The sequence below is a fragment of the Gobius niger genome (genome assembly GCF_951799975.1).
Source record: "Gobius niger genome assembly, chromosome: 16".
NCBI classification, from domain to species: Eukaryota; Metazoa; Chordata; class Actinopteri; order Gobiiformes; family Gobiidae; genus Gobius; species Gobius niger.
In genome coordinates, this window is record NC_136867.1 from 31,114,271 (window position 1) to 31,141,026 (window position 26,756).

Genomic DNA, 26,756 nt, shown 5'->3' on the forward strand with positions numbered 1-26,756 from the left:
GGTCTGGTCCTCAGGGTCTGACTCAGGGTCTGACTCAGGGTCTGGTCCTCAGGGTCTGGTCCTCAGGGTCTGGTCCTCAGGGTCTGGTCCTCAGGGTCTGACTCAGGGTCTGACTCAGGGTCTGGTCCTCAGGGTCTGGTCCTCAGGGTCTGGTCCTCAGGGTCTGGTCCTACAGTGTCTCCTCTTAACCCTCTCCTGGTTCTACAGTGTCTCCTCTTAACCACCTCCTGGTTCTACAGCGTCTCCTCTTAACCACCTCCTGGTCCTACAGTGTCTCCTCTTAACCACCTCCTGGTCCTACAGTGTCTCCTCTTAACCACCTCCTGGTTCTACAGCGTCTCCTCTTAACCGTCTCCTTCTGGGTTCCAGACGTGAGGTTCTCTCGGCAGCCTCAGAACCAGACGGTGACTCAGGGGAACGCGGTGCGTCTCGGCTGCTCCGTCCTGGGTTTGTCTGAGCCCGACATCGTGTGGAGGAAAGACCAGAGCAGGATCTACTCCACAGACCAGATGTTCCTCAACGTCGGGGAGCTGCACTGGGAGACCTTCTACAGGTACATGTCCCACACTGAGACCTTCTACTGACCTCACACTGAGACCTTCTACAGGCACTGACCTCACACTGAGACCTTCTACAGGCACTGACCTCACACTGAGACCTTCTACTGACCTCACACTGAGACCTTCTACTGACCTCACACTGAGACCTTCTACTGACCTCACACTGAGACCTTCTACTGACCTCACACTGAGACCTTCTACTGACACTGACCTCACACTGAGACCTTCCACTGACCTCACACTGAGACCTTCTACTGACCTCACACTGAGACCTTCCACTGACCTCACACTGAGACCTTCCACTGACCTCACACTGAGACCTTCTACTGACACTGACCTCACACTGAGACCTTCTACTGACCTCACACTGAGACCTTCTACTGACCTCACACTGAGACCTTCTACTGACACTGACCTCACACTGAGACCTTCTACTGACCTCACACTGAGACCTTCTACTGACCTCACACTGAGACCTTCTACTGACCTCACACTGAGACCTTCTACTGACACTGACCTCACACTGAGACCTTCTACTGACCTCACACTGAGACCTTCTACTGACCTCACACTGAGACCTTCTACTGACCTCACACTGAGACCTTCTACTGACCTCACACTGAGACCTTCTACTGACCTCACACTGAGACCTTCTACAGACCTCACACTGAGACCTTCTACTGACCTCACACTGAGACCTTCTACTGACCTCACACTGAGACCTTCTACTGACCTCACACTGAGACCTTCTACTGACCTCACACTGAGACCTTCTACTGACCTCACACTGAGACCTTCTACAGACCTCACGCTGAGACCTTCTACAGACCTCACACTGAGACCTTCTACTGACCTCACACTGAGACCTTCTACTGACACTGACCTCACACTGAGACCTTCTACTGACACTGACCTCACACTGAGACCTTCTACTGACCTCACACTGAGACCTTCTACTGACCTCACACTGAGACCTTCTACTGACCTCACACTGAGACCTTCTACTGACCTCACACTGAGACCTTCTACTGACCTCACACTGAGACCTTCTACTGACCTCACACTGAGACCTTCTACTGACCTCACACTGAGACCTTCCACTGACCTCACACTGAGACCTTCCACTGACCTCACACTGAGACCTTCTACTGACCTCACACTGAGACCTTCTACTGACCTCACACTGAGACCTTCTACTGACCTCACACTGAGACCTTCTACTGACCTCACACTGAGACCTTCTACTGACCTCACACTGAGACCTTCTACAGACCTCACACTGAGACCTTCTACAGACCTCACACTGAGACCTTCTACAGGCACTGACCTCACACTGAGACCTTCTACAGGCACTGACCTCACACTGAGACCTTCTACAGGCACTGACCTCACACTGAGACCTTCTACTGACCTCACACTGAGACCTTCTACAGACCTCACACTGAGACCTTCTACAGACCTCACACTGAGACCTTCTACAGACCTCACACTGAGACCTTCTACTGACACTGACTCACACTGAGACCTTCTACTGACCTCACACTGAGACCTTCTACAGACCTCACACTGAGACCTTCTACTGACCTCACACTGAGACCTTCTACAGACCTCACACTGAGACCTTCTACAGACCTCACACTGAGACCTTCTACTGACCTCACACTGAGACCTTCTACTGACCTCACACTGAGACCTTCTACTGACCTCACACTGAGACCTTCTACTGACACTGACCTCACACTGAGACCTTCTACTGACCTCACACTGAGACCTTCTACTGACCTCACACTGAGACCTTCTACTGACCTCACACTGAGACCTTCTACTGACCTCACACTGAGACCTTCTACAGACCTCACACTGAGACCTTCTACTGACCTCACACTGAGACCTTCTACAGACCTCACACTGAGACCTTCTACTGACCTCACACTGAGACCTTCCACTGACCTCACACTGAGACCTTCTACAGACCTCACACTGAGACCTTCTACTGACCTCACACTGAGACCTTCCACTGACCTCACACTGAGACCTTCTACTGACCTCACACTGAGACCTTCTACTGACCTCACACTGAGACCTTCTACTGACCTCACACTGAGACCTTCCACTGACCTCACACTGAGACCTTCTACTGACCTCACACTGAGACCTTCTACTGACCTCACACTGAGACCTTCTACTGACCTCACACTGAGACCTTCTACTGACACTGACCTCACACTGAGACCTTCTACAGGTACTGACCTCACACTGAGACCTTCTACAGACACTGACCTCACACTGAGACCTTCCACTGACACTGACCTCACACTGAGACCTTCTACTGACCTCACACTGAGACCTTCTACTGACACTGACCTCACACTGAGACCTTCTACTGACACTGACCTCACACTGAGACCTTCTACTGACACTGACCTCACACTGAGACCTTCTACTGACACTGACCTCACACTGAGACCTTCTACTGACCTCACACTGAGACCTTCTACTGACCTCACACTGAGACCCTCTACAGCTTTCAGATTTGGGTAAAGCCAAACTGGAGAACCGTGCTTGGTTGAGATGACGTACAGAGCCTCTCGTTAGTATTCATACACCTTGAGCTTTTGCACATTTTGTCATGTTTACAACCCTAAACATGAAGATTTCATTTTGTTTTTTTTACTGAACGTTCACACACAAGTAACAGACGACTGGGAAGTGAAACCAAAATGATACATGATTCTGTTATTCTTCAAAAAATAGAAAAGTGAAAAGTGGGGCTTGCACAAGTATCATACAGTATTTTCTGAGTGCATTAAATTACCTTTAAAACATTCCTAATGACTCCAGAATGTTCACACTTTGCCCTAACCACATGTGTGTGATCTACTCTCAGTATAATTACAGCTGTTCTGTGAGGGCCTCAGAGCTGTGGTCACTAAACAACATCATGAAGGTCCAGGAGCACCAGAGAGGTCAGGGATAAAGCTGTGGACAAGTTTAAAGCAGCATTAAGTTATACAAAGATTTCCCAAGATTTGAACATCTCCCGGAGCAACTGTTCAATCCATCATTCAGAAATGGAAAGAGTAAAGCACCACTGCAGACTTACCAAGACACGGCTGTTCACCTAAACTAACAAACTGAACAAGGAGGACACTGGTCAGAAATACAACCAAGTGCCCCAAGATAACTCTGGAGGAGCTGTGAAGTCCTGCCGCTGAGCTGGGGGAATCTGGACATGGGACAACTATAAGTCGTATCTACACAAATCTGGCCTTCATGGACGAGTGGAAGAAGAAAGACATTATTGAAAGGAGGCCATAAGAAATCCTGTTTGAAGTTTGTAGAAGTCATATGGAGGACACAGCTCCATGTGGAAGAAGGAGCTTTGGTCAGATGAGACAAACGTTATGTAGAGAGAGAGAACTGAGGCTGGGGCGGAGCTTCACCTTCAGCAGGACAATGACCCGAAACACAAAGATAAATCTACAATGGAATGGTTCAATAAAAACATATTAATGTGTTAGAATGGCCCAGTCAAAGTCCTGACCTAAATCCTATTGAAAATCTGTGGAAAGATCTGAAAACTGCTGTTCACAAACGCTCTCCTTCTAATGTGACAGAGCTGGAGTTGTTTTGTAAAGAGGAATGGGCTCAAATATCAGTCTCTACATGAGCTAATCTTGTAGAGTCAAACCCAGGAGACAAAAGGGGGTTCACAAAGTATTCATGCTGTATGATACTTATACAAGCCCCACTTTTCACTTTTCTATTTTTTGAAAAATAACAGAATCATGTATCATTTTGCTTTCACTTCACAGTCGTCTGTTACTTGTGTGTGAACGTTCAGTAAAAAATCAAAATAAAATCTTTATGTTTAGGGCTGTAAACATGACAAAATGTGCAAAAGTTCACGGTGTATTAGTACTTTCCAGAGGAACTGCATATATGATTAAATATAAGGTATATAATATCAGAGACTGATCTGATCCATGGCGCCCCCGTCTGTCCTGTTTCCTGTTTCTCTCCTGTTGTTTTTGTCTCATTATTTCCGAGACTTTCCTTTGTTTCTAAAAATACCTGATCTCCCATAATCCTTTGCTGCAGCGCTTTAGTCTTTAACACATTCCTCAGACAGTGAGGGAATGTTATTTACTCTGGAGCTGCAGGTCATAGGACTGTAATAAACATGTAATAAACATGTAATAAACATGTAATAAACAGGAGAACACACCTAACCGAAAGTTTATATTTAAAGAGGGGGTGTTCTGCTTTAAAGAGGGGGTGTTCTGCTTTAAAGAGGGGGTGTTCTGCTTTAAAGAGGGGGTGTTCTGCTTTTGTCAGTCCCATAGCACCAGTCTATATCTCACTACAATGATGACAAACCTTCTGTTGGTCTGTAAATGCAGTAAATTAGAATAACTGCCTTGTATAAAATGTCTCTCTCAAAATGGCTGTAGTGAATGTCTTGAAATAGGCCTCTGTCTCTTTAAGAACCTCTGAGCCTTTAGACACGCCCCCTCCACACGCTGTCTGTGGCATCAGTGGGGAGGGGGTTCTGCTGAGGAGCAGTGGTTGGTTACAAAGCTCGGAGGCGTCTCCAGGAGGTGGGGGCGTTCCTAGGAGGACTCAGGCAAACCTATCCCTAAAATGGCCGCCATCAGAGTTTTTACAGATGACTCAGAAATACGTGAATGTGCCAAGGCAACACTTCAGCCATGTTTTTAATGAGGGAGTGACAGAATAACATGAGGGAACCCCCCCCCCCCTTTAATATCTGGTGTTAGAGGTAAAATAAACTCCTGGGTCTCTGTAAAAGTCTCAGAGCTGCTGAAGCCCCGGTTCATAATGAAGCTGATCCTCCAGGACTGTTTACATCTGCCCCCCCCACCCCGTGTTTCAGTATGAAGTCGGTGCAGCAGCAGGACGCCGGCAGATACTGGTGTGAGGTGGAGTCAGACGGAACCACGTACGAGTCTGAGCCGGCCTGGATCACCGTGGAGGGTACGTGATGTTCTCCTCCTCTCTCTCTTTAACCTCTGATGTCCTCCTCCTCCTCTCAGGAGTTCCTCAGTCTCTGATGTTCTCCTCTGATGTTCTCCTCTGATGTCCTCCTCTGATGTCCTCCTCCTCCTCTCAGGAGTTCCTCAGTCTCTGATGTTCTCCTCTGATGTTCTCCTCTGATGTCCTCCTCCTCCTCTCAGGAGTTCCTCAGTCTCTGATGTTCTCCTCTGATGTTCTCCTCTGATGTCCTCCTCCTCCTCTCAGGAGTTCCTCAGTCTCTGATGTTCTCCTCTGATGTTCTCCTCTGATGTTCTCCTCCTCCTCTCAGGAGTCCCTCAGTCTCTGATGTTCTCCTCCTCCTCTCAGGAGTCCCTCAGTCTCTGATGTTCTCCTCCTCCTCTCAGGAGTCCCTCAGTCTCTGATGTTCTCCTCCTCTCAGGAGTTCCTCAGTCTCTGATGTTCTCCTCCTCCTCTCAGGAGTTCCTCAGTCTCTGATGTTCTCCTCCTCCTCTCAGGAGTCCCTCAGTCTCTGATGTTCTCCTCCTCTCAGGAGTCCCTCAGTCTCTGATGTTCTCCTCCTCCTCTCAGGAGTTCCTCAGTCTCTGATGTTCTCCTCCTCCTCTCAGGAGTTCCTCAGTCTCTGATGTTCTCCTCCTCCTCTCAGGAGTTCCTCTCTCTTTCCTCAGTCTCTGATGTTCTCCTCCTCCTCTCAGGAGTTCCTCAGTCTCTGATGTTCTCCTCCTCCTCTCAGGAGTTCCTCAGTCTCTGATGTTCTCCTCCTCCTCTCAGGAGTTCCTCAGTCTCTGATGTTCTCCTCCTCCTCTCAGGAGTTCCTCAGTCTCTGATGTTCTCCTCCTCCTCTCAGGAGTCCCTCACTTCTCGCTGGAGCCCCAGGACGTGGCGGTGGTTCAGGGTCAGCCCTTTAACCTGTCGTGTGCTGCAGTGGGGCCTCCTGACCCTGTGGAGGTGCTGTGGTGGATCGGAGGAGAACAGGTGGGAGGAGCCCAGGAGTCTCCGTCCACACTGCACGTCCCAGGTACTAATACTGCAAATACTTCTTCAAATACTAGTTTTACCTGATGTATTTAATGCAGTTCATCAGTTGTAAAAGTCGTGTGTGTGAAGTCAGTTCAGGCTTTAGTTTCTGTAGATGAACCAGGTCCTTCTGCTGATACAGGATCTCCTCTGAGCCTCTGAGCCTGTGGGTGAAGGTGTGGTGAGGGTAAAGTCCGTCTGAAACTCTGCAGGAGGTTGTTTCTCTTCAGTCTTATCCGAGTCACTGCAGTTTAAAAACGCCCTGTGGACCAAAGAGCAGGAGGATCAAAGCTCAGTATAAACACACACAGGGCCGGGTTTAAGTCAGACGGGCCCCGGGGCTCAAGTGTTTTCAGGGCCCCCATTAGCAATATATATAATAACATCAGGAAGAACCTTTGGTCCTGCCAGACTGGAGGGGGGACTCACTTATAAGGGGGGTCTGGGCCCCCCCCACAGAGGTCTTTTATTTTAATGGTGCAATAGGTTTTTCCCAATGTCAACTCAATGAAAATGGCTCAGACCCGGTTTCTAAACACTGTGTTTGTTTCAGGAGTGAACGTCAGTGTGAAGTTTTACTGTGAGGCCAAAAACACTCGAGGCGTCTCAGTGTCGAGGACGGGAACGGCCAACATCCAAGGTCTGTCCACAGGGGGCGCTACAGCACATACACACACACCTACAGGGGGCGCTACAGCACACACACACACCTACAGGGGGCACTACAGCACACACACACCTACAGGGGGCACTACAGCACACACATACTCTCCATTCAAACAGACACATATCCCCCTCCTCTCTCCTCAGTGGCTGAACTCTCCCCCTCCTCTCTCCTCAGTGGGGCTGAACTCTCCCCCTCCTCTCTCCTCAGTGGCTGAACTCTCCCCCTCCTCTCTCCTCAGTGGCTGAACTCTCCCCCTCCTCTCTCCTCAGCGGCTGAACTCTCCCCCTCCTCTCTCCTCAGTGGGGCTGAACTCTCCCCCTCCTCTCTCCTCAGTGGCTGAACTCTCCCCCTCCTCTCTCCTCAGTGGGGCTGAACTCTCCCCCTCCTCTCTCCTCAGCGGCTGAACTCTCCCCCTCCTCTCTCCTCAGTGGCTGAACTCTCCCCCTCCTCTCTCCTCAGTGGCTGAACTCTCCCCCTCCTCTCTCCTCAGTGGCTGAACTCTCCCCCTCCTCTCTCCTCAGTGGGGCTGAACTCTCCCCCTCCTCTCTCCTCAGTGGCTGAACTCTCCCCCTCCTCTCTCCTCAGTGGCTGAACTCTCCCCCTCCTCTCTCCTCAGTGGCTGAACTCTCCCCCTCCTCTCTCCTCAGTGGCTGAACTCTCCCCCTCCTCTCTCCTCAGTGGCTGAACTCTCCCCCTCCTCTCTCCTCAGTGGGGCTGAACTCTCCCCCTCCTCTCTCCTCAGTGGGGCTGAACTCTCCCCCTCCTCTCTCCTCAGTGGCTGATCTCTCCCCCTCCTCTCTCCTCAGTGGCTGAACTCTCCCCCTCCTCTCTCCTCAGTGGCTGAACTCTCCCCCTCCTCTCTCCTCAGTGGCTGAACTCTCCCCCTCCTCTCTCCTCATTGGCTGAACTCTCCCCCTCCTCTCTCCTCAGTGGCTGAACTCTCCCCCTCCTCTCTCCTCAGTGGCTGATCTCTCCCCCTCCTCTCTCCTCAGTGGCTGATCTCTCCCCCTCCTCTCTCCTCAGTGGCTGAACTCTCCCCCTCCTCTCTCCTCAGTGGGGCTGAACTCTCCCCCTCCTCTCTCCTCAGTGGGGCTGAACTCTCCCCCTCCTCTCTCCTCAGTGGCTGAACTCTCCCCCTCCTCTCTCCTCAGTGGCTGAACTCTCCCCCTCCTCTCTCCTCAGTGGGGCTGAACTCTCCCCCTCCTCTCTCCTCAGCGGCTGAACTCTCCCCCTCCTCTCTCCTCAGTGGGGCTGAACTCTCCCCCTCCTCTCTCCTCAGTGGGGCTGAACTCTCCCCCTCCTCTCTCCTCAGTGGCTGAACTCTCCCCCTCCTCTCTCCTCAGTGGCTGAACTCTCCCCCTCCTCTCTCCTCAGTGGGGCTGAACTCTCCCCCTCCTCTCTCCTCAGTGGCTGAACTCTCCCCCTCCTCTCTCCTCAGCGGCTGAACTCTCCCCCTCCTCTCTCCTCAGTGGGGCTGAACTCTCCCCCTCCTCTCTCCTCAGTGGGGCTGAACTCTCCCCCTCCTCTCTCCTCAGTGGCTGAACTCTCCCCCTCCTCTCTCCTCAGTGGCTGAACTCTCCCCCTCCTCTCTCCTCAGTGGCTGAACTCTCCCCCTCCTCTCTCCTCAGTGGCTGAACTCTCCCCCTCCTCTCTCCTCAGTGACTGAACTCTCCCCCTCCTCTCTCCTCAGTGACTGAACTCTCCCCCTCCTCTCTCCTCAGTGGCTGAACTCTCCCCCTCCTCTCTCCTCAGTGACTGAACTCTCCCCCTCCTCTCTCCTCAGTGGCTGAACTCTCCCCCTCCTCTCTCCTCAGTGGCTGAACTCTCCCCCTCCTCTCTCCTCAGTGGGGCTGAACTCTCCCCCTCCTCTCTCCTCAGTGGCTGAACTCTCCCCCTCCTCTCTCCTCAGTGGGGCTGAACTCTCCCCCTCCTCTCTCCTCAGTGGCTGAACTCTCCCCCTCCTCTCTCCTCAGGGGCTGAACTCTCCCCCTCCTCTCTCCACAGTGGCTGAACTCTCCCCCTCCTCTCTCCTCAGTGGGGCTGAACTCTCCCCCTCCTCTCTCCTCAGTGGGGCTGAACTCTCCCCCTCCTCTCTCCTCAGTGGGGCTGAACTCTCCCCCTCCTCTCTCCTCAGTGGCTGAACTCTCCCCCTCCTCTCTCCTCAGTGGCTGAACTCTCCCCCTCCTCTCTCCTCAGTGGCTGAACTCTCCCCCTCCTCTCTCCACAGTGGCTGAACTCTCCCCCTCCTCTCTCCTCAGTGGCTGAACTCTCCCCCTCCTCTCTCCTCAGTGGGGCTGAACTCTCCCCCTCCTCTCTCCTCAGTGGCTGAACTCTCCCCCTCCTCTCTCCTCAGTGGCTGAACTCTCCCCCTCCTCTCTCCTCAGTGGCTGAACTCTCCCCCTCCTCTCTCCTCAGTGGGGCTGAACTCTCCCCCTCCTCTCTCCTCAGTGGCTGAACTCTCCCCCTCCTCTCTCCTCAGTGGCTGAACTCTCCCCCTCCTCTCTCCTCAGTGGGGCTGAACTCTCCCCCTCCTCTCTCCTCAGTGGGGCTGAACTCTCCCCCTCCTCTCTCCTCAGTGGCTGAACTCTCCCCCTCCTCTCTCCTCAGTGGCTGAACTCTCCCCCTCCTCTCTCCTCAGTGGGGCTGAACTCTCCCCCTCCTCTCTCCTCAGTGGCTGAACTCTCCCCCTCCTCTCTCCTCAGTGGCTGAACTCTCCCCCTCCTCTCTCCTCAGTGGCTGAACTCTCCCCCTCCTCTCTCCTCAGTGGGGCTGAACTCTCCCCCTCCTCTCTCCTCAGCGGCTGAACTCTCCCCCTCCTCTCTCCTCAGTGGGGCTGAACTCTCCCCCTCCTCTCTCCTCAGTGGCTGAACTCTCCCCCTCCTCTCTCCTCAGTGGCTGAACTCTCCCCCTCCTCTCTCCTCAGTGGGGCTGAACTCTCCCCCTCCTCTCTCCTCAGTGGGGCTGAACTCTCCCCCTCCTCTCTCCTCATTGGCTGAACTCTCCCCCTCCTCTCTCCTCAGTGGCTGAACTCTCCCCCTCCTCTCTCCTCAGTGGCTGAACTCTCCCCCTCCTCTCTCCTCAGTGGCTGAACTCTCCCCCTCCTCTCTCCTCAGTGGCTGAACTCTCCCCCTCCTCTCTCCTCAGTGGCTGAACTCTCCCCCTCCTCTCTCCTCAGTGGCTGAACTCTCCCCCTCCTCTCTCCTCAGTGGCTGAACTCTCCCCCTCCTCTCTCCTCAGTGGCTGAACTCTCCCCCTCCTCTCTCCTCAGTGTGGCTGAACTCTCCCCCTCCTCTCTCCTCAGTGGGGCTGAACTCTCCCCCTCCTCTCTCCTCAGTGGCTGAACTCTCCCCCTCCTCTCTCCTCAGTGGCTGAACTCTCCCCCTCCTCTCTCCTCAGTGGCTGAACTCTCCCCCTCCTCTCTCCTCAGTGGCTGAACTCTCCCCCTCCTCTCTCCTCAGTGGGGCTGAACTCTCCCCCTCCTCTCTCCTCAGTGGCTGAACTCTCCCCCTCCTCTCTCCTCAGTGGCTGAACTCTCTCCCTCCTCTCTCCTCAGTGTGGCTGAACTCTCCCCCTCCTCTCTCCTCAGTGGCTGAACTCTCCCCCTCCTCTCTCCTCAGTGGCTGAACTCTCCCCCTCCTCTCTCCTCAGTGGCTGAACTCTCCCCCTCCTCTCTCCTCAGTGGGGCTGAACTCTCCCCCTCCTCTCTCCTCAGTGGCTGAACTCTCCCCCTCCTCTCTCCTCAGTGGCTGAACTCTCCCCCTCCTCTCTCCTCAGTGGCTGAACTCTCCCCCTCCTCTCTCCTCAGTGGGGCTGAACTCTCCCCCTCCTCTCTCCTCAGTGGCTGAACTCTCCCCCTCCTCTCTCCTCAGTGGCTGAACTCTCCCCCTCCTCTCTCCTCAGTGGCTGAACTCTCCCCCTCCTCTCTCCTCAGTGGCTGAACTCTCCCCCTCCTCTCTCCTCAGTGGCTGAACTCTCCCCCTCCTCTCTCCTCAGTGGCTGAACTCTCCCCCTCCTCTCTCCTCAGTGGCTGAACTCTCCCCCTCCTCTCTCCTCAGTGGGGCTGAACTCTCCCCCTCCTCTCTCCTCAGTGGCTGAACTCTCCCCCTCCTCTCTCCTCAGTGGCTGAACTCTCCCCCTCCTCTCTCCTCAGCGGCTGAACTCTCCCCCTCCTCTCTCCTCAGTGGCTGAACTCTCCCCCTCCTCTCTCCTCAGTGGCTGAACTCTCCCCCTCCTCTCTCCTCAGCGGCTGAACTCTCCCCCTCCTCTCTCCTCAGTGGGGCTGAACTCTCCCCCTCCTCTCTCCTCAGTGGCTGAACTCTCCCCCTCCTCTCTCCTCAGTGGGGCTGAACTCTCCCCCTCCTCTCTCTTCAGTGGCTGAACTCTCCCCCTCCTCTCTCCTCAGTGGGGCTGAACTCTCCCCCTCCTCTCTCCTCAGTGGGGCTGAACTCTCCCCCTCCTCTCTCCTCAGTGGGGCTGAACTCTCCCCCTCCTCTCTCCTCAGTGGCTGAACTCTCCCCCTCCTCTCTCCTCAGTGGGGCTGAACTCTCCCCCTCCTCTCTCCTCAGTGGCTGAACTCTCCCCCTCCTCTCTCCTCAGTGGCTGAACTCTCCCCCTCCTCTCTCCTCAGTGGCTGAACTCTCCCCCTCCTCTCTCCTCAGTGGCTGAACTCTCCCCCTCCTCTCTCCTCAGTGGCTGAACTCTCCCCCTCCTCTCTCCTCAGTGGCTGAACTCTCCCCCTCCTCTCTCCTCAGTGGCTGAACTCTCCCCCTCCTCTCTCCTCATTGGCTGAACTCTCCCCCTCCTCTCTCCTCAGTGGCTGAACTCTCCCCCTCCTCTCTCCTCAGTGGCTGAACTCTCCCCCTCCTCTCTCCTCAGTGGGGCTGAACTCTCCCCCTCCTCTCTCCTCAGTGGCTGAACTCTCCCCCTCCTCTCTCCTCAGTGGGGCTGAACTCTCCCCCTCCTCTCTCCTCAGTGGCTGAACTCTCCCCCTCCTCTCTCCTCAGTGGGGCTGAACTCTCCCCCTCCTCTCTCCTCAGTGGCTGAACTCTCCCCCTCCTCTCTCCTCAGTGTGGCTGAACTCTCCCCCTCCTCTCTCCTCAGTGGCTGAACTCTCCCCCTCCTCTCTCCTCAGTGGCTGAACTCTCCCCCTCCTCTCTCCTCAGGGACTGAACTCTCCCCCTCCTCTCTCCTCAGTGGCTGAACTCTCCCCCTCCTCTCTCCTCAGTGGCTGAACTCTCCCCCTCCTCTCTCCTCAGGGACTGAACTCTCCCCCTCCTCTCTCCTCAGTGGCTGAACTCTCCCCCTCCTCTCTCCTCAGTGGCTGAACTCTCCCCCTCCTCTCTCCTCAGTGGCTGAACTCTCCCCCTCCTCTCTCCTCAGTGGGGCTGAACTCTCCCCCTCCTCTCTCCTCAGTGGCTGAACTCTCCCCCTCCTCTCTCCTCAGTGGGGCTGAACTCTCCCCCTCCTCTCTCCTCAGTGGCTGAACTCTCCCCCTCCTCTCTCCTCAGTGGCTGAACTCTCCCCCTCCTCTCTCCTCAGTGGGGCTGAACTCTCCCCCTCCTCTCTCCTCAGTGGCTGAACTCTCCCCCTCCTCTCTCCTCAGTGGGGCTGAACTCTCCCCCTCCTCTCTCCTCAGTGGCTGAACTCTCCCCCTCCTCTCTCCTCAGTGGCTGAACTCTCCCCCTCCTCTCTCCTCAGTTCTCCCGTCGGCTCCGGTCGATGTGAAGGTTCTTCACGTGGAGGAGAATAACGTCACCGTGACCTGGAGCCCGGGCTTTAACGGCCACTCTGACATCACCGTCTGCAGCGTGCAGGTAACTCCGCCCCTACAGCAGGTAACTCCGCCCCCTACAGCAGGTAACCCCGCCCCTACAGCAGGTAACCCCGCCCCCTACAGCAGGTAGCCCCGCCCCTTACAGCAGGTAACTCCGCCCCTACAGGTAACCCCACCCCTTACAGCAGGTAGCCCCGCCCCTACAGCAGGTAACCCCGCCCCTTACAGCAGGTAACTCCGCCCCTACAGGTAACCCCGCCCCCTACAGCAGGTAGCCCCGCCCCCTACAGGTAACCCCGCCCCTACAGCAGGTAGCCCCGCCCCCTACAGGTAACCCCGCCCCTACAGCAGGTAGCCCCGCCCCCTACAGCAGGTAGCCCCGCCCCCTACAGCAGGTAGCCCCGCCGCTTACAGCAGGTAACCCCGCCCCTTACAGCAGGTAACCCCGCCCCTTACAGCAGGTAACCCCGCACCCTACAGGTAACCCCGCCCCTTACAGCAGGTAACCCCGCCCCTTACAGCAGGTAACCCCGCCCCTACAGCAGGTAACCCCGCCCCATACAGCAGGTAACCCCGCCCCTTACAGCAGGTAACCCCGCCCCTTACAGCAGGTAACTCCGCCCCCTACAGGTAACCCCGCCCCCTACAGCAGGTAACCCCGCCCCCTACAGGTAACTCCGCCCCTACAGCAGGTAACCCCGCCCCCTACAGGTAACTCCGCCCCCTACAGCCGCCCCTACAGCAGGTAACTCCGCCCCCTACAGGTAACCCCGCCCCTTACAGCAGGTAACTCCGCCCCCTACAGGTAACCCCGCCCCCTTACAGCAGGTAACTCCGCCCCCTACAAGTAACTCCGCCCCTACAGCAGGTAACCCCGCCCCTTACAGGTAACCCCGCACCTTACAGCAGGTAACCTCGCCCCCTACAGGTAACCCCGCCCCTTACAGCAGGTAACCCCGCCCCTTACAGCAGGTAACCCCGCCCCTACAGCAGGTAACCCCACCCCTTACAGCAGGTAACCCCGCCCCTACAGCAGGTAACCCCACCCCTTACAGCAGGTAACCCCACCCCTTACAGCAGGTAACCCCACCCCTTACAGCAGGTAACCCCGCCCCTACAGCAGGTAACCCCACCCCTTACAGCAGGTAACCCCGCCCCTACAGCAGGTAACCCCGCCCCTACAGCAGGTATCCCCATCCAAACTTTTTTTTCTACTAATAAAAGTTTCCTCCCCCTCAGGTGAGTGGACTCCGCCCCCCGCCCCGCCCCCAGGTGAGGGTGCGCCCCCCCCCCCACAGAGTGTCAGTGTCTGGACTCCGCCCACACTCGGACTACAGCCTCAGAGTCTGCTGTTCCAACCAGCTGGGACCCTCCCCCCACTCGGACTGGGTCAACTTCAGCACCGCCGAGTCCGGTCAGTCACTAACCCTAACTAACCATAACTAACCATAACTAACCATAACTAACCATAACTAACCATAACCATAACTAACCATAACTAACCATAACTAACCATAACCATAACTAACCATAACCATAACTAACCATAACCATAACTAGCCATAACTAACCATAACTAACCATAACTAACCATAACTAACTATAACTAACCATAACTAACCATAACCATAGCTAACCATAACTATGACTAACCATAACTAACCATAACTAACTATAACTAACTACAACTAACTACAACTAACTACAACTAACTACAACTAACTACAACTAACTACAACTAACTACAACTAACTACAACTAACTACAACTAACCATAACTAACCATAACTAACTATAACTAACTATAACTAACCATAACTAACCATAACTAACCATAACTAACCATAACTAACCATAACCATAACTAACCATAACTAACCATAACTAACCATAACCATAACTAACCATAACTAACCATAACTGACTATAACTAACTATAACTAACTATAACTAACTATAACTAACTATAACTAACTATAACTAACAATAACTAACAATAACTAACAATAACTAACTATAACTAACTATAACTAACTATAACTAACTATAACTAACCATAACCATAGCTAACCATAACTATGACTAACCATAACTAACCATAACCATAACTAACTATAACTAACTACAACTAACTACAACTAACTACAACTAACTACAACTAACTATAACTAACTATAACTAACTATAACTAACCATAACTAACCATAACCATAACTAACCATAACTAACCATAACTGACTATAACTAACTATAACTAACTACAACTAACTACAACTAACTATAACTAACTATAACTAACTATAACTAGCCATAACCATAACTAACCATAACTAACCATAACTAACCATAACTAACCATAACTAACCATAACTGACTATAACTAACTATAACTAACTATAACTAACTATAACTAACTATAACTAACAATAACTAACAATAACTAACAATAACTAACAATAACTAACTATAACTAACCATAACCATAGCTAACCATAACTATGACTAACCATAACTAACCATAACCATAACTAACTATAACTAACTACAACTAACTACAACTAACTACAACTAACTACAACTAACTATAACTAACTATAACTAACTATAACTAACCATAACTAACCATAACCATAACTAACCATAACTAACCATAACTGACTATAACTAACTATAACTAACTACAACTAACTACAACTAACTATAACTAACTATAACTAGCCATAACCATAACTAACCATAACAAACCATAACCATAACTAACCATAACTAACCATAACTAACCATAACTAACCATAACTAACCATAACTAACCATAACTAACCATAACTAACCATAACTAACCATAACTAACCATAACTAACCATAACTAACCATAACTAACCATAATTAACCACAACTAACCATAACTAACCATAACTATAACTAACCATAACTCACCTTAACTTACCTTAACTAACCTTAACTAACCATAACTAACCATAACTAACCATAACTCACCATAACTCACCTTAACTTACCTTAACTAACCTTAACTAACCACAACTAACCATAACTAACCATAACTATAACTAACCATAACTCACCTTAACTTACCTTAACTAACCATAACTAACCATAACTAACCTTAACTAACCATAGCAAGCCACAACTAACCATAACTAACCATAACTATAACTAACCATAACTAACCTTAACTAACCTTAACTAACCATAACTAACCATAACTAACCATAACTAACCATAACTATAACTAACTATAACTAACCATAAATAACCATAACTAACCATAACTAACCATAACTAACCATAACTAACCATAACTATAACTAGCCATAACTAACCATAACTAACTATAACTAACCATAACTAACCATAACTATAACTAACCATAACTAACCATAACTAACCATAACTAACCATAACTAACCATAACTAACCATAACTAACCATAACTAACCATAACTATAACTAACCATAACTAACTATAACTAACTATAACTAACCACCAAATGAATGATTTCAATAAATAAACTAAGTGTCCTCTCAGACCCACAGGGGCCTGTAGGGGGCGCTGCTCCCTCCCAGTGCATTAGAATGACAGATGTTTCTGTTCCAGTCCCGATGGCGGCGCCCAGGAACCTGACCTTCGACCTCTCGGACAGTCAGCTGACCCTGCGGTGGGCGGGGCTGAGGGAGGAGGAGCTACAGGGCCAACTGCAGGCCTACCGGGTCCAGTGGAGTCTGGGCTCCGAGACACAGGTGACCCTCAGGAGGAGACTCACCCATCAGGGGGGGGGGGCATGACATCACTCTGTATCCTGCACCACATGACCCGGCCCATGTGACCGTGTAGGGGGCTGTGTAGGGGGGGGGGGCATCCCTCTGTAACCTGTGCTGTTGCTGTTTCCTTCAGGAGCCGCTGTTGTTTAAAGAATCCTCTGCGTCTCTGTCGGGGCCCAGTCGGTTCCTGAACGCCTCCCTGCAGGTGTCGGCCTGTACGTCTGTGGGCTGTGGGCCCTGGAGCCGCCCGGTGCTCGTGCTCCCCACGCCAGGTCAGGACCAGCCCTAACCCTGTAACCCTGACCCTGTAACCCCGACCCGGACCCTAACCCCGCCCAGGTCAGGACCAGCCCTAACCCTATAACCCCGACCCGGACCCTAACCCCGTCCAGGTCAGGACCAACCCTAACCCTATAACCCTAACCCTATAACCCTAACCCTGTAACCCCGACCCTGTAACTCTGACCCGGACCCTAACCCCGCCCAGGTCAGGACCAACCCTAACCCTGTAACCCCGACCCTATAACCCTGACCCTGTAACCCTGACCCTATAACCCCGACCCTATGCCTCTGACCCTGTAACCCCGCCCCAGGTCAGGACCAACCCTCAACCTATAACCCGACCCTGTAACCCTGACCCTATAACCCTAACCCCGCCCCAGGTCAGGTCTCCTATAACCCTATCCCCTACCCTGACCCCTAACCCGTGTGTCTGTGCTGCAGTTCCTCTGGCCGCCCCCAGGAGGCACCTGTGGTCGGGGGTGCTGCTGGGGCTCCTGGGGGCCTCGGTCCTGGGGCTGATGGTGGCGTTCGGGGCCCACAGACGCAGCAGCAAAGACTTCGGGTAAAGCACACTCTCCCACTCGCAGAAGACTGGAATACCTTCACTGGAGATGGAAAACTCCTGTACGACTGAGAGCTTTTTCTCTCCACAGCTCAGCCTTTAAACCCGTGGGCTCAGACTCTGTGGTTTCCTTCAGCGCCGCCAGATCCTTCAACAGATCCGAGCCTCCGGACACAAACTGTGAGTTTCAATACTACTGGTATCAGTAGCAGTAGTTTTTCAGTTTGAATCACTGACATGAATCTCAGTCTGGGATCAGTTTTCAAGCTTAAGGTTTAGGGAAAAGTGACAAAAAAAGTGACAAAAAATGGCCTGAAAATCCCACAGCAAAGAGACAAACTGAGGCGTCGCTCAGCGTCCCGCTGAGTCCACGCGCGTCCCGCCCGTTGCTGGACGCCTGTGCTTATTGAAGTCAGACGCTCTCGACGCGCGTCAAGAGCGTGGTCGTGGAGCGCGTTGGGAGGAGCATCTCTGTTGCCGTTGTCAGTTATCAGTTTTCAACATGGATGACATAGAGAGAGTGGCTTGGCTTTTATTGCTTCATAAAGCCAGACAACGTCGTCTACGGGCTCGTCGGCGCCGTGTCTGGATTCATGAGATCGTCAGTTTGGCGAGTTTCACCATTTGCTCCAGGAGCTGCGCTCGGAAGAGAGTCGCTTTCAACGGTACTTCCGCCGCTTTTAATCCTGGGTGTTTAGATAAAGAAGCACTGATGTGTCTTTCTAAAAGTCCCAGAGCGGCTGTAGCTCCGGTTCACAAAGAAGCTAAACGTCCGTAACTTGTGACTTGTTTACATCTGTGGGGCCGGCGTAGAATCTGCCCCGGTGGCTCAGCTACAACGTACGTCACTATGGGGAGAAAGCTCCTGATTGGTCGACGCTCGCGAATTTCGCCAAAAGTTCAACATTTCCCAACTCGAGCCGCGCTCGACGCCCTGGAGGCGTCAAACGCTCACCAAGCGCGAAAAACCTCAGAACGCGCCGCGGAGGCGCGTCCTCCATGTATTTTAAATGTAAACCTGACGCTTTGGAGGCGCCAAATCGAGTTTGGTGTGGACGGAGCATTAGAGTTTGCCTTTAACATTTACCTGAAGATGTAAATGTGTGTGTGTCTCCCCCTAGTGGACAGTCTGGGTGTGAGCGCGGAGCTGAAGGCCAAACTCCAGGACGTCCTGATCCCAGAGAGACTCCTGACGCTGGGACACGTGCTCGGAAAAGGTCCGGTCTAGTCCTGGTTTAGTCCTGGTTTAGACCTGGTTTAGTCCTGGTTTAGTCCCGGTTTAGTCCCGGTTTAGTCCTGGTTTAGTCCTGGTTTAGTCCTGGTTTAGTCCTGGTTTAGTCCTGGTTTAGTCCTGGTTTAGTCCTGGTTTAGTCCTGGTTTAGTCCTGGTTTAGTCCTGGTTTAGTCCTGGTTTAGACCTGGTTTAGACCTGGTTTAAACCCTCTCTCCTCCTCAGGGGAGTTCGGGTCGGTGCGTGAGGCCGTCCTGAAGTCTGGAGACGCTCCTCAGCAAGTGGCCGTGAAGGTTCTCAAAAGTGAGTCCAGTTTATTATTGACCTGCCGCTGTGCCCTCGAGCAGGACACTCCTCTGTGTCTGTGCCCTTGAGCAGGACACTCCTCTGTGTCTGTGCCCTTGAGCAGGACACTGATCTGTGTGTTTTGCAGCCGACATCACCGCGTCATGTGACATCGAGCAGTGTCTGAAGGAGGCGGCTCATATGAAGGACTTCCACCATCCCAACGTGATCCAGCTCATCGGTAACATCACTCCCACACCCCCATCAGTGACATCACTCCCACACCCCCATTAGTGACATCACTCCCACCCCCCCATCATTCCCACTGTGGGCGTGTCCAGAGCGGTGACTGACGCTTCCTCTGTCCAATAGGAGTGAGCCTGCACCGCCGGCCCGGGCAGCGGCTGCCGGTGCCGATGGTGGTGCTGCCGTTCATGAAGCACGGGGACCTGCACACCTTCCTGCTCATGTCCCGCCTCGGAGACACGCCCTTCGTACGAGCCCCGCCCCCTTCAGGTCTGTCTGTGCTTTCTTCCTTACTAAAGTCCGTCCTGTGTTCAGAGTCTGGAGCTGCAGACGCTCGTGCGCTTCATGCTGGACGTGGCTCGAGGGATGGAATATCTGAGCCAGAAGAACATCATCCACCGAGACCTGGCGGCGCGGAACTGCATGTGAGTGCTTCCCGGTGGTAACCCCGGTGGTAACCCCGGTTCTTCCCGGTTTTAACCCGGTTCCTCCCGGTTTTAACCCGGTTCCTCCCGGTTTTAACCCCGGTTCCTCTCGGTTCCTCCCGGTTTTAACCCCGGTTCCTCCCGGTTTTAACCCCGGTTCCTCCCGGTGGTAACCCCGGTTCTCCCCGGTTTTAACCCTGGTTCTTCCCGGTTCTTCCCGGTTCCTCCCAGTTTTAACCCCGGTTCTCCCCGGTTTTAACCCTGGTTCTTCCCGGTTCTTCCCGGTTCCTCCCAGTTTTAATCCCGGTTCTTCCCGGTTTTAACCCCGGTTCTTCCCGGTTTTAACCCCGGTTCTTCCCGGTTCCTCTCGGTTTTAACCCGGTTTTAACCCCGGTTCCTCCCGGTTCTCCCGGTTCTCCAGGCTGGACGGGGACCTGGGCGTGTGCGTGGCGGACTTCGGTCTCTCCAAACGGATCTACACGGGGGATTATTACCGGCAGGGCTCGGTGTCCAAGCTCCCGGTGAAGTGGATCGCTCTGGAGAGTCTGGCCGACAACGTCTACACGTCTCAGAGCGACGTGGTACGAGCGGGCGGGGCAGGGGGCGGGGCCTCTGGCAGAGGGCGGGGCCTCTGATGGATCTGTCTATTGTACATGTTTTGGTTTTGCAGTGGGCGTTCGGCGTGACCATGTGGGAGGTGATGACTCGGGGGCAGACGCCGTATCCCGGCGTCGAAAACTCCGAGATCTACGAGTTCCTGATCAAAGGAGAACGACTGAAGAGGCCGGCGGAGTGTAGGGCGGATATGTGAGTACTTATACTGCAGTACTACTGTAGTACTACTACTGTAATACTACTGAAGAGGCCGGCGGAGTGTAGGGCGGATATGTGAGTACTTATACTGCAGTACTACTGTAGTACTACTGTAATACTACTGTAACATACGACTGAAGAGGCCGGCGGAGTGTAGGGCGGATATGTGAGTACTTCTACTGCAGTACTACTGTAGTACTACTGTAATACTACTGTAATACTACTAAAGAGGCCGGCGGAGTGTAGGGCGGATATGTGAGTACTTATACTGCAGTACTACTGTAGTACTACTACTGTAATACTACTGTAACATACGACTGAAGAGGCCGGCGGAGTGTAGGGCGGATATGTGAGTACTTATACTGCAGTACTACTGTAGTACTACTACTGTAATACTACTGTAACATACTACTGAAGAGGCCGGCGGAGTGTAGGGCGGATATGTGAGTACTTATACTGCAGTACTACTGTAGTACTACTACTGTAATACTACTGCAGAGGCCGGCGGAGTGTAGGGCGGATATGTGAGTACTTATACTGCAGTACTACTGTAGTACTACTGTAATACTACTGTAACATACGACTGAAGAGGCCGGCGGAGTGTAGGGCGGATATGTGAGTACTTATACTGCAGTACTACTGTAGTACTACTACTGTAATACTACTGTAACATACTACTGAAGAGGCCGGCGGAGTGTAGGGCGGATATGTGAGTACTTATACTGCAGTACTACTGTAGTACTACTACTGTAATACTACTGTAACATACTACTGAAGAGGCCGGCGGAGTGTAGGGCGGATATGTGAGTACTTATACTGCAGTACTACTGTAGTACTACTGTAGTACTACTGAAGAGGCCAGCGGAGTGTAGGGCGGATATGTGAGTACTTATACTGCAGTACTACTGTAGTACTACTACTGTAATACTACTGTAACATACGACTGAAGAGGCCGGCGGAGTGTAGGGCGGATATGTGAGTACTTATACTGCAGTACTACTGTAGTACTACTGTAGTACTACTGTAATACTACTGAAGAGGCCGGCGGAGTGTAGGGCGGATATGTGAGTACTTATACTGTAGTACTACTGTAATACTACTGTAATACTACTGTAATACTACTGTAATACTACTCCAGTACAGACTCATGTTTTGATCCAAACCATCACGAGCTTCATTTTCCTGCAGCGTCACAGGTTTGTCTCTGATGCACAGACTCGTTTCTAGCTCGACCTATGGTTTGTTTACAGATATGAGATGATGCACTCCTGCTGGAGTCCGGTTTGTTTATTTGTTTACTTGTTTGTTTGTTTGTTTGTTTACAGATATGAGATGATGCACTCCTGCTGGAGTCCGGTTTGTTTGTTTGTTTACTTGTTTGTTTGTTTGTTTGTTTGTTTACAGATATGAGATGATGCACTCCTGCTGGAGTCCGGTTTGTTTGTTTGTTTACTTGTTTACAGATATGAGATGATGCACTCCTGCTGGAGTCCGGTTTGTTTGTTTGTTTACTTGTTTACAGATATGAGATGATGCACTCCTGCTGGAGTCCGGTTTGTTTGTTTGTTTGTTTACTTGTTTGTTTGTTTACAGATATGAGATGATGCACTCCTGCTGGAGTCCGGTTTGTTTGTTTGTTTGTTTACTTGTTTGTTTACTTGTTTACTTGTTTACAGATATGAGATGATGCACTCCTGCTGGAGTCCGGTTTGTTTGTTTGTTTGTTTACTTGTTTGTTTGTTTACAGATACGAGATGATGCACTCCTGCTGGAGTCCGGTTTGTTTACTTGTTTACTTGTTTACTTGTTTACAGATACGAGATGATGCACTCCTGCTGGAGTCTGGTTTGTTTACTTGTTTACTTGTTTACTTGTTTACAGATATGAGATGATGCACTCCTGCTGGAGTCCGGTTTGTTTACTTGTTTACTTGTTTACTTGTTTACAGATATGAGATGATGCACTCCTGCTGGAGTCCGGTTTGTTTACTTGTTTACTTGTTTACAGATATGAGATGATGCACTCCTGCTGGAGTCCGGTTTGTTTACTTGTTTGTTTGTTTGTTTGTTTACAGTTATGAGATGATGCACTCCTGCTGGAGTCCGGTTTGTTTACTTGTTTGTTTACTTGTTTACTTGTTTACAGTTATGAGATGATGCACTCCTGCTGGAGTCCGGTTTGTTTACTTGTTTGTTTACTTGTTTACTTGTTTACAGTTATGAGATGATGCACTCCTGCTGGAGTCTGGTTTGTTTACTTGTTTACTTGTTTGTTTACTTGTTTACAGTATGAGATGATGCACTCCTGCTGGAGTCCGGTTTGTTTGTTTGTTTACTTGTTTACTTGTTTACTTGTTTACTTGTTTACAGATATGAGATGATGCACTCCTGCTGGAGTCCGGTTTGTTTGTTTGTTTACTTGTTTGTTTACTTGTTTACTTGTTTACTTGTTTACAGATATGAGATGATGCACTCCTGCTGGAGTCCGGTTTGTTAGTTTGTTTACTTGTTTACTTGTTTGTTTACTTGTTTGTTTGTTTGTTTACAGATATGAGATGATGCACTCCTGCTGGAGTCCGGTTTGTTTGTTTGTTTGTTTACTTGTTTACTTGTTTACAGATATGAGATGATGCACTCCTGCTGGAGTCCGGTCCCGAAGTGCCGTCCCAGTTTCTCGTCGCTCGTGTCGCAGCTTCAGACGTTGTTGCGGAGCCTGGAGTCGAACCCGGGACCTCGTCCTCCGCCGCTGCTGTACGTGAACCTGCAGGAGGGGGCGGGGCCTGAGGGCGAGGAGGCGGGGCTCGTCTGCAAAGGGGCGGAGTCACAACACACCTGGAGCCAGGACTGGATCAGCGTGGGATCAGGAGCCGCACTGGCCATCGGCGGAGACTACAGGTCAGTCACGGAATCCCCCCGACAACACGGAATCCCCCCGACAACACGGAATCCCCCCGACAACACGGAATCCCCCCGACAACACGGAATCCCCCCGACAACACGGAATCCCCCCGACAACATGGAATCCCCCCGACAACACGGAATTCCCCTGACAAATTTAAGGCTTTTATTTTGAAAACGTCACCAATATAAGGCTTTTATTTTGAAAACGTCACCAATTTAAGGCTTTTATTTTGAAAACGTCACAAATTTGAGGCTTTTATTTTGAAAACGTCACCAATTTAAGGCTTTTATTTTGAAAACATCACCAATTTAAGGCTTTTATTTTGAAAACACCAATTTAAGGCTTTTATTTTGAAAACGTCACAAATTTAGGACTTTTATTTTGAAAACGTCACCAATTTAAGGCTTTTATTTTGAAAACGTCACCAATATAAGGCTTTTATTTTGAAAACGTCACCAATTTAAGGCTTTTATTTTGAAAACGTCACCAATTTAAGGCTTTTATTTTGAAAACGTCACAAATTTGAGGCTTTTATTTTGAAAACGTCACAAATTTAGGGCTTTTATTTTGAGAACGTCACCAATTTAAGGCTTTTATTTTGAAAACATCACCAATTTAAGGCTTTTATTTTGAAAACATCACCAATTTAAGGCTTTTATTTTGAAAACGTCACCAATTTAAAGCTTTTATTTTGAAAACGTCACCAATATAAGGCTTTTATTTTGAAAACGTCACCAATTTAAGGCTTTTATTTTGAAAACGTCACCAATTTAAGGCTTTTATTTTGAAAACGTCACAAATTTGAGGCTTTTATTTTGAAAACGTCACAAATTTAGGGCTTTTATTTTGAGAACGTCACCAATTTAAGGCTTTTATTTTGAAAACATCACCAATTTAAGGCTTTTATTTTGAAAACATCACCAATTTAAGGCTTTTATTTTGAAAACGTCACCAATTTAAAGCTTTTATTTTGAAAACGTCACCAATATAAGGCTTTTATTTTGAAAACGTCACCAATTTAAGGCTTTTATTTTGAAAACATCACCAATTTAAGGCTTTTATTTTGAAAACATCACCAATTTAAGGCTTTTATTTTGAAAACGTCACCAATTTAAAGCTTTTATTTTGAAAACGTCACAAATTTAGGACTTTTATTTTGAAAACATCACCAATTTAAGGCTTTTATTTTGAAAACGTCACCAATATAAGGCTTTTATTTTGAAAACGTCACCAATTTAAGGCTTTTATTTTGAAAACGTCACAAATTTGAGGCTTTTATTTTGAAAACGTCACAAATTTAGGGCTTTTATTTTGAAAACGTCACCAATTTAAGGCTTTTATTTTGAAAACATCACCAATTTAAGGCTTTTATTTTGAAAACATCACCAATTTAAGGCTTTTATTTTGAAAACGTCACCAATTTAAAGCTTTTATTTTGAAAACGTCACAAATTTAGGACTTTTATTTTGAAAACGTCACCAATTTAAGGCTTTTATTTTGAAAACGTCACAAATTTAAGGCTTTTATTTTGAAAACGTCACCAATTTAAGGCTTTTATTTTGAAAACGTCACCAATTTAAAGCTTTTATTTTGAAAACGTCACCAATTTAAGGCTTTTATTTTGAAAACGTCACCAATTTAAGGCTTTTATTTTGAAAACATCACCAATTTAAGGCTTTTATTTTGAAAACATCACCAATTTAAGGCTTTTATTTTGAAAACGTCACAAATTTAAGGCTTTTATTTTGAAAACGTCACCAATTTAAGGCTTTTATTTTGAAAACGTCACCAATTTAAGGCTTTTATTTTGAAAACATCACCAATTTAAGGCTTTTATTTTGAAAACGTCACCAATTTAAAGCTTTTATTTTGAAAACGTCACCAATTTAAGGCTTTTATTTTGAAAACGTCACCAATTTAAGGCTTTTATTTTGAAAACGTCACCAATTTAAAGCTTTTATTTTGAAAACGTCACAAATTTAGGGCTTTTATTTTGAAAACGTCACCAATTTAAGGCTTTTATTTTGAAAACGTCACCAATTTAAAGCTTTTATTTTGAAAACGTCACCAATTTAAGGCTTTTATTTTGAAAACGTCACCAATTTAAGGCTTTTATTTTGAAAACGTCACCAATTTAAGGCTTTTATTTTGAAACGTCACCAATTTAAGGCTTTTATTTTGAAAACATCACAAATTTAAAGCTTTTATTTTGAAAATATTACAAATTTAAGGCTTTTATTTTGAAAACGTCACCAATTTAAGGCTTTTATTTTGAAAACGTCACCAATTTAAGGCTTTTATTTTGAAAACGTCACCAATTTAAGGCTTTTATTTTGAAAACGTCACCAATTTAAAGCTTTTATTTTGAAAACGTCACCAATTTAAGGCTTTTATTTTGAAAACTTCACTAATTTAGGGCTTTTATTTTGAAAATATTACAAATTTAAAGCTTTTATTTTGAAACCGTCACCAATTTAGGGCTTTTATTTTGAAAACGTCACAAATTTAAAGCTTTTATTTTGAAAACGTCACCAATTTAAAGCTTTTATTTTGAAAACGTCACCAATTTAGGGCTTTTATTTTGAAAACGTCACAAATTTAAAGCTTTTATTTTGAAAACGTCTCCAATTTAAGGCTTTTATTTTGACGTTTTCCTGATTTAAATCCTAACGTGAGCTTTTCGCAGATACATCGTGACTCCGACCGACGACGAGGAGCAAAACGACGAAGACGACGCCGTCATCAACGTTTGACTCCGGCGCAGCAAAGGACTCTGGGAAAACTAACCTCTCTGCCACAGACTAACCACTCTGCCACTGGACTCGGTTCCTGACGCTGCAGTGCCGCTCGTGTCCAGGAGGGGGCGCCCTGAGACCAGTCGCTCAGTTTTATTGAGATTATTTTATTATTATTTATTTTGTAGCAGAAGAAACGTTTCAGTCCCTGTTGTATTTATGATTCTAATGATCAGATGTTTTTACCACAGATATAATAATAAAGTTATTTTCTCTGAGGGCGGGGGAGGCTCGCGTGGCGTTCGAGGACCCGCCTCCGAGTCTGTGATTAACACGTTTCTTAAAGCTGCTCCTGTGAATGTGACTGTACAGACTAACGCTGCTGTAAATGGAGCTGCAGATGTAGAAACTATGACCATAATAAACATGTTTATAATAAAAACATCTGTTCGGCTCATGTTTAG

General features: G+C 49.5%; 1 protein-coding gene across 1 annotated transcript in view; it reads left to right on the forward strand.

The window, feature by feature from the left end:
* Positions 1-26,421, forward strand: part of tyro3 (TYRO3 protein tyrosine kinase) — a 39,256-nt gene extending 12,835 nt beyond the window's left edge. Inside the window, exons 2-20 of the mRNA XM_079573922.1 lie at positions 370-553; positions 5,458-5,558; positions 6,424-6,594; positions 7,147-7,233; positions 12,958-13,073; positions 14,273-14,447; positions 16,650-16,792; positions 16,947-17,085; positions 17,537-17,657; positions 17,749-17,837; positions 18,779-18,874; positions 19,113-19,190; positions 19,321-19,413; positions 19,545-19,666; positions 19,734-19,843; positions 20,265-20,424; positions 20,514-20,650; positions 23,275-23,550; positions 26,244-26,421. Coding sequence (XP_079430048.1) covers positions 370-553; positions 5,458-5,558; positions 6,424-6,594; positions 7,147-7,233; positions 12,958-13,073; positions 14,273-14,447; positions 16,650-16,792; positions 16,947-17,085; positions 17,537-17,657; positions 17,749-17,837; positions 18,779-18,874; positions 19,113-19,190; positions 19,321-19,413; positions 19,545-19,666; positions 19,734-19,843; positions 20,265-20,424; positions 20,514-20,650; positions 23,275-23,550; positions 26,244-26,310 — 2,465 coding nt within the window. The 3' untranslated portion in view covers positions 26,311-26,421. The remainder of the gene's footprint in view (positions 1-369; positions 554-5,457; positions 5,559-6,423; positions 6,595-7,146; positions 7,234-12,957; positions 13,074-14,272; positions 14,448-16,649; positions 16,793-16,946; positions 17,086-17,536; positions 17,658-17,748; positions 17,838-18,778; positions 18,875-19,112; positions 19,191-19,320; positions 19,414-19,544; positions 19,667-19,733; positions 19,844-20,264; positions 20,425-20,513; positions 20,651-23,274; positions 23,551-26,243) is intronic.
* Positions 26,422-26,756: the final 335 nt, after the last annotated feature.